General features: G+C 44.0%; 1 protein-coding gene across 3 annotated transcripts in view; it reads right to left on the reverse strand.

Moving 5' to 3' along the window:
* The window catches only part of DDX18 (DEAD-box helicase 18), a 37,163-nt gene that overhangs the window by 2,500 nt on the left and 17,348 nt on the right, over window positions 1-17,315 (reverse strand). For all 3 annotated transcript variants that reach the window (XM_085851399.1, XM_085851400.1, XM_085851398.1), the window contains 8 exons: window positions 16,605-16,804; window positions 15,979-16,093; window positions 14,389-14,528; window positions 6,305-6,466; window positions 6,061-6,213; window positions 5,269-5,382; window positions 3,650-3,706; window positions 3,348-3,525 (listed from right to left, as the gene is read on the reverse strand). In XM_085851399.1, the coding sequence (XP_085707525.1) occupies window positions 3,348-3,525; window positions 3,650-3,706; window positions 5,269-5,382; window positions 6,061-6,213; window positions 6,305-6,466; window positions 14,389-14,528; window positions 15,979-16,093; window positions 16,605-16,804 (1,119 nt within the window). The remainder of the gene's footprint in view (window positions 1-3,347; window positions 3,526-3,649; window positions 3,707-5,268; window positions 5,383-6,060; window positions 6,214-6,304; window positions 6,467-14,388; window positions 14,529-15,978; window positions 16,094-16,604; window positions 16,805-17,315) is intronic.

The raw sequence follows: 17,315 nt of genomic DNA on the forward strand, positions 1-17,315 counted from the left end.
TGCCTCCCACCTTTCTCGGCTTCACGCTGTCGAAACCAGGGCATTTAAGATCATCGGCATCTCCCGCAATGAAGCTGAGTCTTTGGGCCTCTCACTCCATCACCGCAGGTTGGTCGGTGGTCTTTCTGTCTTCTACCGACTCCTCTCCAGCCTTGCCCCCTGCTCTCTCTGCGATTTGTCCCCACCACATTTCCACAGGGCGCTCAAGGTCCGCCAACAACCCCCTTCTGGTAAAACTACCAAAATCACGAATCACTGCCCATCTTCACTCTTTCATTCCTCTTTTTCCCGCCTTTGGAATAAACTTCCTCACTCTATTCTTTCCCATTCTTCCCTCCAGGCTTTCAAAACAGCTGTTCACCACCACCTCTTATCTTCCCCCATCCAAATCCTCGATCTTTTCTACCCCCGATAATCCACCCAAGCCCACTTCCTTCATTTCTCCTACTTTCCTTCCTGAAAGTCCCTGAAATGTCCATCTTCTCTTCGCCATGTTCCCCGTCCCATCCCCATCCCTCTCCCTTCCACGGTTCACCTAATGTGTCTGTTCCCCACTGTTTTGTCCCTTCCACTCCCGCCCCTCTTGTCTCATGCCTCCTTGCTGTGAGTTGTGTGTTAGCTCTCATACGAGCCTCGACCAAGGTATACAAAAAAAAAAAAAAAAAAAAAAAAAAAAAAACCTGCCAAAGGGTGGATACGCTCCTTTAGGGAGCCAATGGCGATCCAGTAAGGAGATGGTGTCTACAAAAAAACCACCCATCCGGTTAGACCGGTTTCTTTAGGTAGGAGATTGTAGACAGCAACCGCCCAGGGTGGTACTACTGTTCTGACTTAGTAGCATTAAAGTGTTGCACGGAACCATCTTACACTCTCCGTGTCAGGATTGCTGGTCTTACTTTCTGACTCACTCAAACTACAGCTACCGTGCAAGCTTAAATCTCTCTTTTCTGCAAACAATCATCATATACTTTTCATCTTACATTTTTCTTAGTCACTCATTTTCCCTCCTCACTTTATTCTCTCTTTTCCTACTTCTCGATGCAGTTCTTTTATTTAAGGCTTGGCCTCGATGAGGACTATTTTGTCCGTGCCTGTAGTCTTCAACATTAAAAAAAAACTCAGAAAGGGACGCACACGGTCGAGAAATGAGAGAGCTTGGAGACGGCGTAAAAGTTAAGGACATTGCGGCTGGCTTTCCTTCAATGCATGAACAAGACGGCGCGATTCTTGTGTTCATGTTGAGTTGAATTCGTTTGTGTGCTGGAGCAAGACGCTGGCCACTGGCTCTTGGTTGGGTCGTATGAGATGGACATTGAAGCCTCATGTATATCACCGAAGAGATGGCGCCATTCTGCAGAGTGCCGTGGCATCGGCAAGCGCGATCGATGAAGAAGTTGCATGGCGGTCTCTGAGCCCGGGTATTGAATATCGCTCAGGAATTGCCTGAAGTACATTTTTCCCACTGCAAGAGAGCGGCTTGGCACCATTTTGTGTGCGTCTGCACATGCAGGAAGAAGCGCCTCGATTCCAAGTTCCATAAAGACCATCTCTGGACCAAACTAAGTGCCAGAATAAAGGGAAGATTTTCTTTTGTTTCTTCCCCCCCTTGTCTGTATTTAAGTCTGAATTGAGGCACCTCGACTTTAGGCTTGGTTGACCTCACATATTATTACATTCTGAGTTATTGTCCCTTTGTCCATTTTCATTAAATCCACATTTATTTTAAGTTGCTGTGTCCATGTATTTGTCGTGGGGTTTGAGTACAACACCCCCCCCCCCATCCATCTGTGCGTTCCATTGCTCCGCCAGTGCCGATTGCCCCTCCCGGATGTGTTATCTCTGAGGATTAACGTGTGTCCGCCTCCTTAGGAAAACCGCTCGGCGATACGGGCTGGCAGTGTTAACCGCCCGTCACCACAATTTGGGTTGAGGGATTAACCTAACCACCAGACCCGCAACAATATATACATTTTTTAATCCCTCAAAACCTTCCGGGGTACACCCCGAGTACAACCCAGAGTTATCGGCCAACATAGATAAATCGAGCAAGGCCTCACAGGGAGTTGATGGTTATTACAATACCATGCACATTTGGTGGTGACAAGTTTTTTTTTCTGACCACAGAAGATGATTCTCAATATTGGTTTTCTGTTGCTCGAACCAAACTTGTTTGCAAGCATTCATGAAGATATGGACATGTGATGCACGTCAAAGCAATAAGTTAGATGAAAGACCAAGAAAGAGCAATCAGAGATTGCAGACCCTTGCCAGGACTTGTTTTGTGTGACAAAGAAATGGAAGGATGTACACTAAACGAAAGGTTATTGATTGCAAATGAAAGGTCTAAGTGGTGTAGTTGTAAATATGTAAAGGTCAAATGGTTTGTAAAGGTCGGAAGGATCTTTAAAAAAATCAAAAGGGTGTAATACTGTAATTTAATGTCTTAAGTGTCAGAATTGTCTGAATGGGTCTTCAGGTCAAAGCGGTCAACATGATATTAAAAGGTCTGAAAGGTGTTAAGGTCTAAAGGATAAAAAGGATTATTAGAGGTCAAAGGGTTCTAAAGTGTGCAATTGGGTCAAAGGGTTTCAAAAGGTCCGTAAGTGCCCAAGGGTTTCGTGGGTTAAATCCTAAAAATAGGTTATTTTCTTTCTTCTCAGTAACTGCACGTGCAATTGTGATGAAGCTTGACCACAACCTTCAACCGTGATGTGCAAAAGTTTGTTCATGGCATAAAATAAATAAATAAATGAAATCGGGGTCTGAGGTGGTCCATGGAGAGAGTTTACAGGGAGAGTTACCCCCACTAAATAGGTATTTGCTTTCTTCTCAGAAACGACAAATAATTCCAATGAAACTTGACTACAACCTTCATCACCCGTGATGTACCAAAGTTTTCTCAGCCCATTTAAAAAAGTTTTCTCAGCCCATTTAAAAATATTTTTAACGTTAAAATCGGGGTCTAAGAGGGTCTACGGGGGGGGGGGGGTAGAAAAAATTTGGGTTACAACATTAGACCAGGGCCCAGATAAGCTACAGGTACAGTGGTCCTATTTTTATTATTTTTGCATCACAAACTTTCCCAGGAATTTGCTGAATTCTCTGTCATTGGATTCATTGAAATCCATTAATCCGTTCTAAGCTATTACATGACCAACAGACTTTTATAATATGTAGATACTCATATTCTATGGCTATGTGGACAGACAGACAAACAAACAAACAAACAAAAGGACCCAAATGAAATACTGTCTCCTCTGGTGAGGGTAATAATCGTCATTCAAAGCCAAAAATGGCTGCCACACAACATAAAAACATCTGTTTCAGCAAACCCTCACAAAGGATACTGAGATCAACATAGGGTGGTATTTTGAATCCAAAGGAGATGGCAGCTTTCTTTAAATCAATGGTTTGTACATTGTAGATGTCCTTCAGAGAGTGTGATGCATAGGCCCTGATGTAGGCCTTGTAGGCATCTTGCCCAGACTTGTGCAAGTAATAATTCTTTTCGACAAGTTTCTCAAGCTGCCAAAACAGTGGTTGTGTTGGGGGTGCCCACATAATGGCGGATTATTTTCCAAAGCAGATGCAAAGTGCAACAAATTGAACAAAGTTGTAGAAATGCAAATGTTCGAGATCAGTTGCAAACCTGGGACTGAATATCTGCGATCTTCGTCCAGGAAAACGCAAACTCATTGACAGGAACCTAGAGATGGAGGATAGGAGGGAGTGGCATCATGTTAAGAACTGCAACGCTTTAAAATCACTAAAAATATCCTGAGTTGGAAGTTCAACTTTTACTCCATTACAAGATCAAAATGACCATTTTCTGCAGGGACGAGAGTGAAGATCGAGCGACTGATGAACCTTTCAAAATAAATCGAAGTTGTTGATGCACGCACACCTTCAGCTAATATTCAATTGATCAAATGCAACACATACAGGGTGGGCCATAAAAAAGGTCAACCACATTTTCTCTGCTGCCTGACCCACATCAGCTGAGTCGTCTCAATACTCATCCTTGGTCCATGCTTCCGGAATGCCTCCTTCCACTCCCCCAGTAACTCTTGCATATCTCGCTTACTCTCCACCGAAACAGCCAGATAGTTTTCATAAAACATCCTCCCCAGAATACATTTCATTTTTATCCTCCTGCTTACCAGCTCCATCACTATGATAAACATGAGTGGGCTGAGAGAACTTCCCTGCCTCAAACCAATGTTCACACTGAACTCCTCAGACCAACCAAAACTCTTCCCTTTGTTCCCTTGTACATCTCTTCCATCAGCCAAACTGCTGCTTCTGGCACTCCCATCCATCTCAGTGTCACCATCACAATCTCTTTTGAGTCAGTGTCATAGGCCTTCTTAAGGTTCACAAATCCCAATGCTATCTCACCTTACACCTCCAACCTCTTCACCAGCTGTGTCAGCATGAACATCCCATCTGTCGTCCCTCTACCCTTTCTGAACCCGTTGCTCTTCGCCGATCTCCATCTCCACACTCTTCCTTATCCTACCGTCAAGAATCCTCTCCAGCATCTTCGTGACACGATGTTGGAACATAATTCCCTGAATCTTGAAAATCGCCTTTCCTCTTCCATATCGGCACAATTAGCACTGTCCTCAAATCCTCCAGAATTGAACCCTCTCATACATTCATTCAACAACCTCTTCATCCAACAGACTCCGACTTCTCCCGCAGCAACTAGCATCTCTGTACACAAATCAATGCCTGGCGCTCTTCCCTTCTTCATCCTCTTTGATGCATTCCGCACCTCCTCTCCTCCATGATCTCAAAAAACTATCCTTCCCCCCACATAACACGGAAGTTCCAGTTTGCCGTTGCTTTCTCTTTAGTTCAACAGCTCATCAAATAAAGATGAGCTGCTTGACGTTAAATTGCCCCATTATTTTAATACCGGTAACAAATAAAATAAATAAATAATAAATGTGTGTGTATATGTGTATATATATATATATATATATATATATATATATATATATATATATATATATATATATATATATATATATATATATATATATATATATTTGCCACAGGCAATCTGAGGAAGTTTGGTATCCATTCACAACCGTATGACTAAGAAAATCCAGCATGATCAATTGTTGCCCGGTTTTATGGTCCACCCAGTATTTCATGGTTTAGAAGCAAGTGTTTCCCTGTCAATATCAACTTGTATCAAATGGTTTGGTGGGTGAGGGAGGAGAAAAGTGTGCATCACTGTTCATCGTTAGACCAACATACCCGTGCAATTTTTAAGTACCGCAGAAAGCCCACTTCCTCAGGCCGTAGGATGAGCAGTGCGTGCCCACGGCCGTTGATGCCACGTGCAGTTCGCCCAACTCTGTGAATGTATTCCTGCATGCCAGGTTACAAGGGCCACCACCACCACCATCCACAAAAAGAAAGTAACCCAACCACACATGTGCAAACGACAACCTTCGGCAACGATCAGAAACCAAAATGATCACAAACTTTTCCAGAATAAAAAAAAAATTTGAAATATATGTACTGTATAAATAAATAAATAAAAATTAATATATATATATATATATATATATATATATATATATATATATATATATATATATACATATCAAATGTCTGTGTTGCTGCCTTTTTATCTTATAAATATTTTCAAGTGTTTGTTGGTTTGTTTGTGCGCTTTTATTTCACAGCTTTGTGCGCTATTCTAGTTTCTGTTCGCAATGATTTTCAATGTTGTTCGACTGCCAGGCAGACAGACTGAAGTAATTACCTCACTCTCCTGTGTGCAAGCGTGCTCAGGATGAGATTCCATACAAATTGCCAAATTCAGAGCCAAAGTCTTGCGAAGCTGCAGGTTCATGTTCCGATTCGTGTTCTCGTGTTCAAAATTTTAAACTACATAAAATAGTTCCTCGATCATTGATCGACGTCTAGAGACAGAAAGACAGGCTACCTGTTGCTTAACCCACACTTTGCACTACACACGTGGGGTAAAGATCAAGATGACATTGAAGAGAGCTCTCCTGAAAGCAGCAATGACATGCACACCTTGGGATCATCAGGTGGATCATACTGCACGATCCAGTCCACCTCAGGAATGTCGAGGCCACGGGCAGCGACGTCTGTGCAAAGCAACGTGCCGGTCTCCACGTTGCAGAACTGGAAAAACGTTGTGGTGCGCTTCGTCTGCTTCTGCTTTCCCTACACACACGCATGCACGCACGTCTTGAGCAAAATAATATGGATCTAGTGAGGGAGTGATGACGCCATCAAATCAGTGCATTTTACTCACATGAATTGCCATGACTGGGAGATCTATGTAATTGAACAGTTCATAATGGTACTTGACAGCCATGCACGAAGAGAAAAACACCATTATTTTCTTCTTCCGGTTCTTCTTGAGGAAAGTAAACAGCAGCAGAAAGCGTTTCTCCGAAGGACACACCACATAACCCTGAAACCCAAACAGTTGTTGCTTTTTTATGCATTTTCTCCAAAACGAATTGGCATGGTGTTGAAAAGCAAAAATTAAAAATAAATAATTAAAATCGCGAAATAAATGATGTCAACTTGTGCATAATGTGTGCAAGCCTTTTTCAGAACAGTCTGCAGGCTTTCAACACAAGATGTAAAAAAAATTACCCCCGGTTGGGAGTGACGGTCATCTCTGAAGCTCTGTAGATGTGGATCTCTGATCGGCTTAGAATGGCTTCGATGCCGTTTTGTCTTTTTGTTCAACGTACAGATGAAAGCCCGGGAGTAAAAAGGATAGAAAACCTCAGAAATCAAACTACATTTCTGAGTTATCCGGAGATAGATTTTGAAAATGGTTGATTTGGAACATTTATGATCAATGTGTCTTCAAAAGGATAGAAACCGGACCTCGGTACTGCACAGATCGGCCACATGACAATTTGCCAACGATGAAGTCACGCGGCTCGAAAACGAGGACAAATTCGAAAAATACGACCCGACCAGATTCAGATATTGTACCCAACTATCATAATCCGTTGGAAATTTCGCCGAGATCGGATAATAAATGGCGGAGATAATGTTGAAATTAGCTGATTTTTCAACTTTGGAATGACCTTGACCTTGACCTTCAATCGTGTCTAAAGTCATACCGTCGTGCATCACTCACTCATCGACCCCTACCTACATACCAAGTTTCATCAAGATAGGGTGAAATTTTTTTGACCGTATCACATCGACTATTTTTCCAACTTTGAAGACACGTGACTCGATAACCAGGACGAATTTTAAAAAAGCGGCCCAACGAAATTTAGATATTGTTCCATATTATCAGAATCCGAAGAGATTTCAAAGATCGGATCACAAACGGCGGAGGAGATAGATTTTGAAAATGGACGATTTTGCAACTTTGGAGTCGCCTTGACCTTGACCTTCAATCGTGTCAAAAGTCATACCGTCGTGCATCACTCATCGACATCTACTCACATACCAAGTTTCATTAAGATCGGCGAATTTTTTTTTGACTATCACATCGACAATTTCTCCAAATTTGAAGACACGTAACTCGATAACCAGGACGAATTTTAAAAAAACAGCCCGCCCAAATTTAGATATTGTTCCATATTATCAGAATCCGAAGGAATTTCGAAGATCGGATCATAAACGGTGGAGGAGATAGATTTTGAAAATGGACGATTTCACAACTTTGGAGTGACCTTGACGTTGACCTTCAATCGGGTCATACGTCATACCGTCGTGCATCCCTCATCGAGATCTACCCACATACCAAATATCGAGAAAATCGGAAGAAAAAAATTACCCCCGTGTGGGGGTGACGGTCATCTCTATAATACCACAAGTTCTCAATGTTCAATTATGACCGAAGACTATTGCGCAGCTCGAACTGCGCAGTTTGGTTAAAGATGACTCGGCATTTTGGCACGCGCACGAAATTATATTTTGAAAATAAATGCCGACATTTACATTTTGGGTTTTGAAACTTTTGCACCTTCAGCGGAAAATGTATAAATATAAAATACACCCATGCGGGAGTGACGGTCATCTCTGCGAGAAACTAGCCTTCTAGCTGTAAAAATAAAAAGTGTTGCGGTGTTCCGTACGAGAGCCGAATAGGGTCTATTTCCTGACTTACCACACAGCTGTAGCTGTCTACTGGACACCAATCACCAAATTTATATACTATACTCTCCTCTGCACTAATAACAACGAGTCCGTCAAATAATGTCCAGTAGGTAGATGGCCAAGAGTCCGTAGAAGTAGGTGGTATAATCACTATCACTCTATGCAGTAGAGTAGGTAGGAACAGCAGCAAATGGCAGACAGACAACTACGACACAAACCAGTCAGTCAGAGGATTTGATGGGTAGATACGTAGGCCTAGCCTTTTTGTTTTCCAATCTCTTATAAAAAGTGCAACAACAACACTGACGACACCACACTACTCACTCTTACTATCCACAGTTCTGTTCGTTCAGTTCAGAATATTCCAGTGGACTCCACTGGACCAACCGATGACTAAGACAACCGATGACTGTGCACAATATGCAGAAATAATGTTTATATGTGTACGACATAAGATAAACGCGGAAGGAAACCGGAAATATCGCAATCGCACATGGCGATTATTTGACGAAGTAGTGCTAAACACCGGTAATATCAAAAACACAACAACACCGTAAAAACTTCATCTGACTGGACACCTATCCCGTCGTGTCGGCTGCCGATCAATATTCGTGTCAAAAGAAGGATGCCGTATATCAAAGTGCTGGCAAACATTGGAGATCTCTCTATTGTTTTCCAGCACTTTGACGTATATTATACACATAAGGATATGCCATCCAATATTTTTCGATTCTGATAGCTTCTATGACCTAGGCCTATGGCGATTTGCCGATTTGGTGGGGACATTCGGCTATGAGTGGTGGTACCTAAAAAGCTATGCTATGGGCAGGCAGGCGGGCCGCGGGCAGGCAGGCAGGCCGATTCTATAATAGGAGTCACAAACCAAGAGTTAACGAATACCAAGCACGAGAACGACCTTTACAAGCATGAGTTCCTGTTACTAGGGTGTAGTGTTCTCGGGTCAGGAGGGATTTTTGGCCAACTTTGAAGTCACGTGACGCAAAAACGAAAGCGAATATCTAAAATCCAGCCTGACCAAATCTAGATATGGTCCCATAGATTCATATGCCACAATCAAATTCAAGATAACTTCAGAAATGTAGGAGATAGATTTTGAAAATCGTCATTTTGCAACTACATGAAGCAGTTTTCGCAAAATTCAAACTCACGTGACGTGTACGTATTCAAAGATATCAGTATTCTTTCGAATGGACATGAAAGACAAGGTCAGCTGCTATGCAAGGACACCATTCACTAACTTTTACCATGCCCAGTAGAGAATATATAGCCTCCTGAAGGTAGGGCAGTTTTTGCAAACTTTGAAGTCATGTGACGCGAAAACGAAAGCGAAATTCGAAAATCCGTCCTGACCAAATTTAGATATTGTCCCATAGATTCATATGCCGCAATCAAATTCAAGATCGCTTGAGAAATGTAGGAGGAGATAGAGTTTGAAAATCGTCATTTTCGCATTTTTTGCCAACTTTGAAGTCATGTGACACGAAAACGAAAGCGAATATCGAAAATCCGGCCCGACCAAATTTAGATATTGTCCCATAGATTCATATGCTACAATCAAATTTAAGATCGCTTGAGAAATGGCGGAGGAGATAGAATTTGAAAATCGTCATTTTCGCAACTTCAAAGGCCTCGTGACCTTGACCTTCGGTGACCTTGAAAGTCATACCATCGTGTACGTCTCATCGACCTCTATCAGGATCACTAATAAACAGATCTCCCGCTTCGACTTCATTGTGAACGGACGGACGGACATTGACACCAATATTATTAGGTCATGCTCGAAGAGATGACCTAGAAAGGCAAAAAATGTGTTTTATATTTATATTTCATTTCTCCTTCCTTCCTTCTTTGCGAATCGCTTTGGCGTTTTTGACCATCTTCCAGATCACGTGACGATCAAACGGGAAGGAAATTCAAAAATCTGTCCGGTTAGATACAAGATAATATTTTTTACTATCATAATCAATAAACAGTTGCCGAATATCTTGAAGAATGGCAGACTCGATAGGTTTTGAAAATGGCGATTTTTATAACTTACGTGGCCTCGTGACCTCGACCCTGACCTTGAACCCGGACAAAAGTTATATCGTTGTGCAACACTCATCGACCTCTAACCACATACTAAGTTTCATCAAGATTGGAAAGAAAAATTGATGGACGGACGTACGGACGGACGGACATTTGGTCCGGCTTTATTAGGTCATCTCGGTAGAGTTGACCTAAAAATGGGGACGTACGTACGTACGTACGTACGTACATCAAGACTGGTTTTATTAGGTCATCTCTAACGAGAAGACCTAAAAACAGTGCATTAAAAAAAAAATTATTGTCATCTTTGCTCAAACCATTCCCCTTTTCCTCCTTCTTTATAATCTCCGAGCATCCATCCTTCTCTTGCATCCCAAAAAACATTTCACTTCCCCGCACACCATCTCAACGATAATCATCTTAATCACATATAGTCAAGTCAAAATATGATCCGTATCACCTAACCCCCAAAAAATAAAAAAAATCGTTTTAAATGTTTTAATAGGTCATGCTGCGTGCCAGAAAAAAAGTCTCGGGTAATCTGACCCCGGTAAAGGGGTTAATTTGCATATTTTCAAGATGGCCGCCAATGAAAATTTCAATGTACTACAAATTTTTTTATGGTTGATTTTAGACCCTATAAATGTATTAGCAACATATAGGAATATGGGGTTTCTGAATCAAATGAACATAGTTTCTCCCGCCCATGATGTACTATGACGTTTATGACGTCATAGCGAAAACCGAAAGCCAACCCCCTTTCTTAGGATGAAAGAGCACAGACAAAAAGCCCCACCAAGAAGATCACAAGGTGATTATGAATAACTGCTGTTTGGGCCTCCCATATGAACTTGTGCTGCCATCTGTGACTTTCAACTAAAACAATAGAATTTCTGGAACTGCTGATATTCACCTTTTCAATGTCCTTCAAAAGCATTGTCATGATGATAATGAATTAGAACCTAGCAAGACTACAAAGACCAGGTAGGGATTAACACAGAACATGTATAATTTAAACATGTAGGTCATGTGGAAGTAATTGGAAACCACATGTGGCCACGCCCTTGAGCAGAAGTATATATGGGCAGCCAATTGTATAAAAATTCACCACATGTTTTTAAAATGGATGCACCATGGGGGGGGGGTCATCCATTTGGAGACAAGCAATCTGGCAGTATAGAGCAAGTACCAGGAAGGCTACCATGTGGTTCGCCAGAGTGATCAGTTCTGGGCTGGACTTGGGTCCGATCTTGTTATCGAACAGACACTTATGCGATCACTCAAGTCGACTGGTGGATTGACCAGGGGCAGTGGCATGATGGAGGAGCAACGTGCCCTGTGGACACTGTCGCCCCCCCCCCCCGTATGTTCGGAATGTAATGTAGCCATGTAAGAATTCAATGATTGCACTTACATGTCGAGTGAATAGCATAAGGAGGCCACCAAGTCCAGGATGGAGAGGGACCAGTCAGGTCGAGCAAAAATCCAAGAAAAACTTCAGTCATGCAATCCGTTCTCTGATGATCCAGCCTTGAGAAATGTTGTCACTGGTGTTGTAGCCAAGGATGAAGTGAATGTCGACAACTTGCAGGTAGTGGGGAAAGAAGTTGCTGAAAAGCTGACTGGACAACCAGTTTTCACCTACACATGCAAAAGGAAGGACAAAGCGAAAACTCTGGGAGATTCATCTGCTGTCCAGGTTACTGGCGACCGAACTATAGACCCTGCTCTTCTGTTTCATAGGCCACTTGTCATTTCTCAGGCAGGGAACCTCTCATTGGAGGACGTTCTTGAATATGAATTGTCTCCATTTCCCCCAGCTCTCTTTGAGGCGAAGCACATATTCAGGAAAGCGGACAAGCCACAGCTTGCGAGAGCAATGGATGAATATGCAAAAGGTTTGTCTACTGAGGATGAGTCGGACGATGTACCCAAGACGGACCACTATGTGTTGGATGGTGGCTCACTGATGCATCGCGTTAAGTGGATGAAAGGGAGCACATACGGATCTATAGCTAACGGCTATGCTGACTTCGTACTCCGCAATTACGGGAAAGCTACTGTTGTCTTCGGTTATTCGGATGAACCATCCATCAAGGACAGCACACACCAGCGTCGTCAAAAGAAACATCATCCCAAAGTCAACTTTACAGAAGACACCGTGTTCATGGGGAAAAAAGATGAGTTCTTATCGCATGGTTCCAACAAGCGGAACTGCTAAACATCATTAGCCAAAGGCTAAAGGAAAAGGGGTGCACTGTGATAAACGCAACAGGTGATGCAGACTACGACATCCTGCAAGCAGCAGTACGAGCTTCCCAGCTGCAGTGGACAACACCGATAGGTGAAGATACGGACTTACTTATTCTTCTGCTTCACCATTTTGCTGAAGGTGGCAACCGGGACTTGTACTTCTGATCTGATAAGACGCAGGACCAAAGCAGAGTGTATCACATACACAGACTGAAGAGCCTCTTAGGATCCCAGGCATCTACCATGATGCTGTTCGTACATGCCTTTACTGGATGCGATACGACTTCGCGCATATTTGGGGTTGGCAAGAAATCTCTCTTCCAGAAAGTCATGAAAGGTTATGCTGGTTTGATGTCATGTGCCCAAGCATTTGCTACACTAGGTCAAAGCACAGATGCAGTTGTAGAGATTGGATACAAGGCAATGGTCCAGGTGTTTGGTGGAAAGGGAACAGATACTCTCACTTCATTGTGCCACAGCATCTTGACAAAGAAAGTGGTATCAGCTGTGTCGTTTGTTACCCCAGAGCGTCTGCCGCCAACTGAAGCGGCTACTAAGCACCATTCACTCCGCACGCGTTTCCAGATCATGACATGGATGGGAGAAGAGGCAGATTTGGAAGCAACAGACTGGGGGTGGAAAACAGAGGAGAATCAGTCCATCCCAGTAATGAATGAAATGAATGCCGCACCAGACTCTTTGCTTAAGGTAGTTCACTGCAACTGCACTACCGGGTGCAGTACTCAACGTTGCACATGCAGAACCTACGGTCTACCATGCACATCAGCTTGTGGACAGTGCCAAGTGCAGTCATGTTGCAACCCTTTCAATCAAATGTCGGGGGATGAGAATGATGACAATGACAATGCTGAGATGATCTAGGGCGACAATGAGCGTGGCTTATGGTAAGGCTGTGTGGCATACATACAGATTTCTTTTGGATTGATGATGTCCCATCTATGTAATTGCAGGAAAGGGACAGCTTAACTAGTTCAAGGAGTTAAATGATAGCACCACATGTTATTACATATTATAAAACAACAGATTTTCTATGGCATACTCATTTATCTTTTAACTATTACGTCATATACGATTATACGTCATAGTTACGTCATAGTATGTCATAGGTGGATGGAACTATGTTTATTTGATTCAGAAACCCCATGTTCCTATCTGTTGCCAATACATTTATCGGGTCTAAAATCAACCATAAAAAAGTTTGTAGTACATTGAAATTTTCATTGGCGGCCATCTTGAAAATATGTAAATTAACACCTTTACCGGGGTCAGATTACCCGAGACTTTTTTTCTGGCACGCAGCATGACCTATTAAAACATTTAAAACAATAAAACGTTTTGTTGCAATTTTTTGGGGTTCAACCGTATATTGACTCTACAAATACATAATAGGAAGATGATCCCAAAGATGCTTTAAAGAAAATCTTTGGGATTCCAATCCATAAACGTAACCATTCAAACTTGCAAACACACTCGCACCACTGCAGCACCCCATGTCACCAAAGTCTACACTCCTGAAAAACGTATGTAGTAACAATAAAGCACAGGACAGTTCAGTGGATGCAATCCTTCAGGCCAAGCTAATGTTGTCCGATCCACAAAGAGGACATTTGGCCATTTTGAATTGAAGGAACAAACTATTGCATAGCATGTCTCCCCCCCCACCCTCCTCTTCTTCTCTTTCCCCTTACTCTCCGGAAAGAAGCAATGACATGCACACCTTAACCCCCCCAAACACTTTCCTCCCTCTCTTTCTTTCCAACCGATACGAGGCTGTGCTCAGCGATCAATGGAAATATGTTCAAATTAGATGGCTAAATAATCCACATTCATTGGAAAAGCAGGATGTATCCATCATACAAACATTTCAAGAAAGCCTCAAAATGAGACCCGAGATACAGTGCACCTTTTGCTGACTACAACAGACACGTCCTGCCCCACCTGCTCCAAACCGTCAACAGTGGCAGTGTCTCGATGGTCATCCACTCCCACATACAATGGTTCTTTCTTCAGCGATACTCTTGCCAAGTCCTCAATGCGACGCGTCTGAGTGGCTGAAAACAGCATGGTTTGGCGCCTCTCTGGGAGGGGAATTATGGAGGATGCAACATGGTTGACGAATGAGGAAAAACCCATTCCTTCGTCTGTTTGAATGTAGCATCCCTATGTGTTTGCACATTGGTGAGCAAATTGCGAGTGGGAATTATGTGAATGACGGGGGGGGGGGAGGTGCTGGAGGGCGAGAGGAGAGGGGAGGTGCTGGAGGACGAGATAAGAGGGGAGGTGCTGGAGGACGAGATAAGAGGGGAGGTGCTGGAGGGAGAGAGAAGAGGGGAGGTGCTGGAGGGAGAGAGAAGAGGGGAGGTGCTGGAGGGAGAGAGAAGAGGGGAGGAGCTGGAGGGAGAGAGAAGAGGGGACGTGCTGGAGGGGGGGAGAAGAGGGGAGGTGCTGGAGGTCGAGAAAAGAGGGGAGGTGCTGGAGGGAAAGATGAGGGGAGGTGCTGGAGGGAGAGATGAGGGGAGGTGCTGGAGGGAGAGATGAGGGGAGGTGCTGGAGGGAGAGATGAGGGGAGGTGCTGGAGGGAGAGATGAGGGGAGGTGCTGGAGGGAGAGATGAGGGGAGGTGCTGGAGGGAGAGATGAGGGGAGGTGCTGGAGGGAGAGATGAGGGGAGGTGCTGGAGGGAGAGATGAGGGGAGGTGCTGGAGGGAGAGAGAAGAGGGGAGGTGCTGGAGGGAGAGAGAAGAGGGGAGGTGCTGGAGGGAGAGAGAAGAGGGGAGGTGCTGGAGGGAGAGATGAGGGGAGGTGCTGGAGGGAGAGATGAGGGGAGGTGCTGGAGGGAGAGATGAGGGGAGGTGCTGGAGGGAGAGATGAGGGGAGGTGCTGGAGGGAGAGATGAGGGGAGGTGCTGGAGGGAGAGATGAGGGGAGGTGCTGGAGGGAGAGAGAAGAGGGGAGGTGCTGGAGGGAGAGAGAAGAGGGGAGGTGCTGGAGGGAGAGAGAAGAGGGGAGGTGCTGGAGGGAGAGAGAAGAGGGGAGGTGCTGGAGGGAGAGAGAAGAGGGGAGGTGCTGGAGGGAGAGATGAGGGGAGGTGCTGGAGGGAGAGATGAGGGGAGGTGCTGGAGGGAGAGATGAGGGGAGGTGCTGGAGGGAGAGATGAGGGGAGGTGCTGGAGGGAGAGATGAGGGGAGGTGCTGGAGGGAGAGATGAGGGGAGGTGCTGGAGGGAGAGATGAGGGGAGGTGCTGGAGGGAGAGATGAGGGGAGGTGCTGGAGGGAGAGAGAAGAGGGGAGGTGCTGGAGGGAGAGAGAAGAGGGGAGGTGCTGGAGGGAGAGAGAAGAGGGGAGGTGCTGGAGGGAGAGAGAAGAGGGGAGGTGCTGGAGGGAGAGAGAAGAGGGGAGGTGCTGGAGGGAGAGAGAGAGAAGAGGGGAGGTGCTGGAGGGAGAGAGAAGAGAAGAGGGGAGGTGCTAGAGGGAGAGAGAAGAGTGGAGGTGCTGGAGGGAATATAATGCAGCAATAACAAAAGAACCTTACTTGGAATTAACCTGATGATCTGTTTCAACTCCTCCTCAAACCCAACCTCAAGGATACGATCTGCCTCGTCTATCACCAAACACTGCAGGTTCTTGTACATGAATGAGGGTGTGTTCTGTGGCACAAAGTGTATATTTCATATAAAAAGGAAGCCTCATCCGTAATCGAGTTATAAAAACTTATGAAAATAGGAATTGCAATTCGTACATGGAATTTTATCCACAAAGCGAACATTCGTTAACGGGGAATCGATGTACAGACAAAACAACTTCCTATTCCAAAAATGGCTGAGGGAGTGAGGCTGGTAACTTGAGTGAAATGCTATGAAAATCCCAAAGGCAATACAAATCGAGAGCCACTGGCCAAATCAAACAACATAATTAGCAAATGGTTTAAAAAGTATATTAAAAAAAAAAGACAAAAAATTAAAAACTTGACAAACCCAAACTACCTATTGTGAAACAATCTCCGAAATCAGTGAGTGGGTGAGACTTGTTACAATGAAGAGCGAAAACAACAATGGTTGGACAGAATGGATACAGTAGGTTCTGCGGTGTGGTTAAGATGTGACAAATAACTCCGCCCGCAAGTGGCATCAAAAATCTCATCTGATAGAACTTCCGCACTTGTAGGTGGTCCAGCAGTCGACCCGGTGTGGCCACCAAGATGTTGATGCCTTTGGACAATTTTTGCACCTCGGCAGTTCGATTGCTGCCACCCATGACAAGCCCGAAGGTGTGCACATGGTGCGTCATGAGTTCCCGCAACACGCCATATGTCTGCATCGCCAGCTCACGTGTTGGTGACAGGATTAGCACACCGGTGCCTGGGTGTGCACAAACACAAGCACACCACACACAGAAATAAACAATCAACTCAAACCTGTTTGGTGATTTCAAAGGGACCTTCAACTAATCTGGGAAAGAATGTTGAATGTTGTTGAATAATCTGGATGTTGAATAATCTTAATTGTAAGCATTTTATGGAGGAAAGGGGTGTGTGCGTATGTGTATGTGTGTGTGTATATGTGTGTGTGTATATGTGTGTGTGTATATGTGTGTGTGTATATGTGTGTGTGTATATGTGTGTGTGTATGTGTGTGTATGTGTATGTGTATGTGTATGTGTATGTGTATGTGTATGTGTATGTGTATGTGTATGTGTGTGTATGTGTGTGTATGTATGTGTATGTGTGTGTATGTATGTGTATGTGTGTGTATGTATGTGTATGTGTGTGTATGTTTGTGTATGTGTGTGTATGTATGTGTATGTGTGTGTATGTATGTGTATGTGTGTGTATGTGTATGTGTGTGTATGTATGTGTGTATGTGTGTATGT

This window comes from Eptatretus burgeri, chromosome 13 (genome assembly GCF_056783735.1).
Source record: "Eptatretus burgeri isolate ZD-2024b chromosome 13, Ebu_testis_v1, whole genome shotgun sequence".
NCBI lineage: Eukaryota > Metazoa > Chordata > Myxini > Myxiniformes > Myxinidae > Eptatretus > Eptatretus burgeri.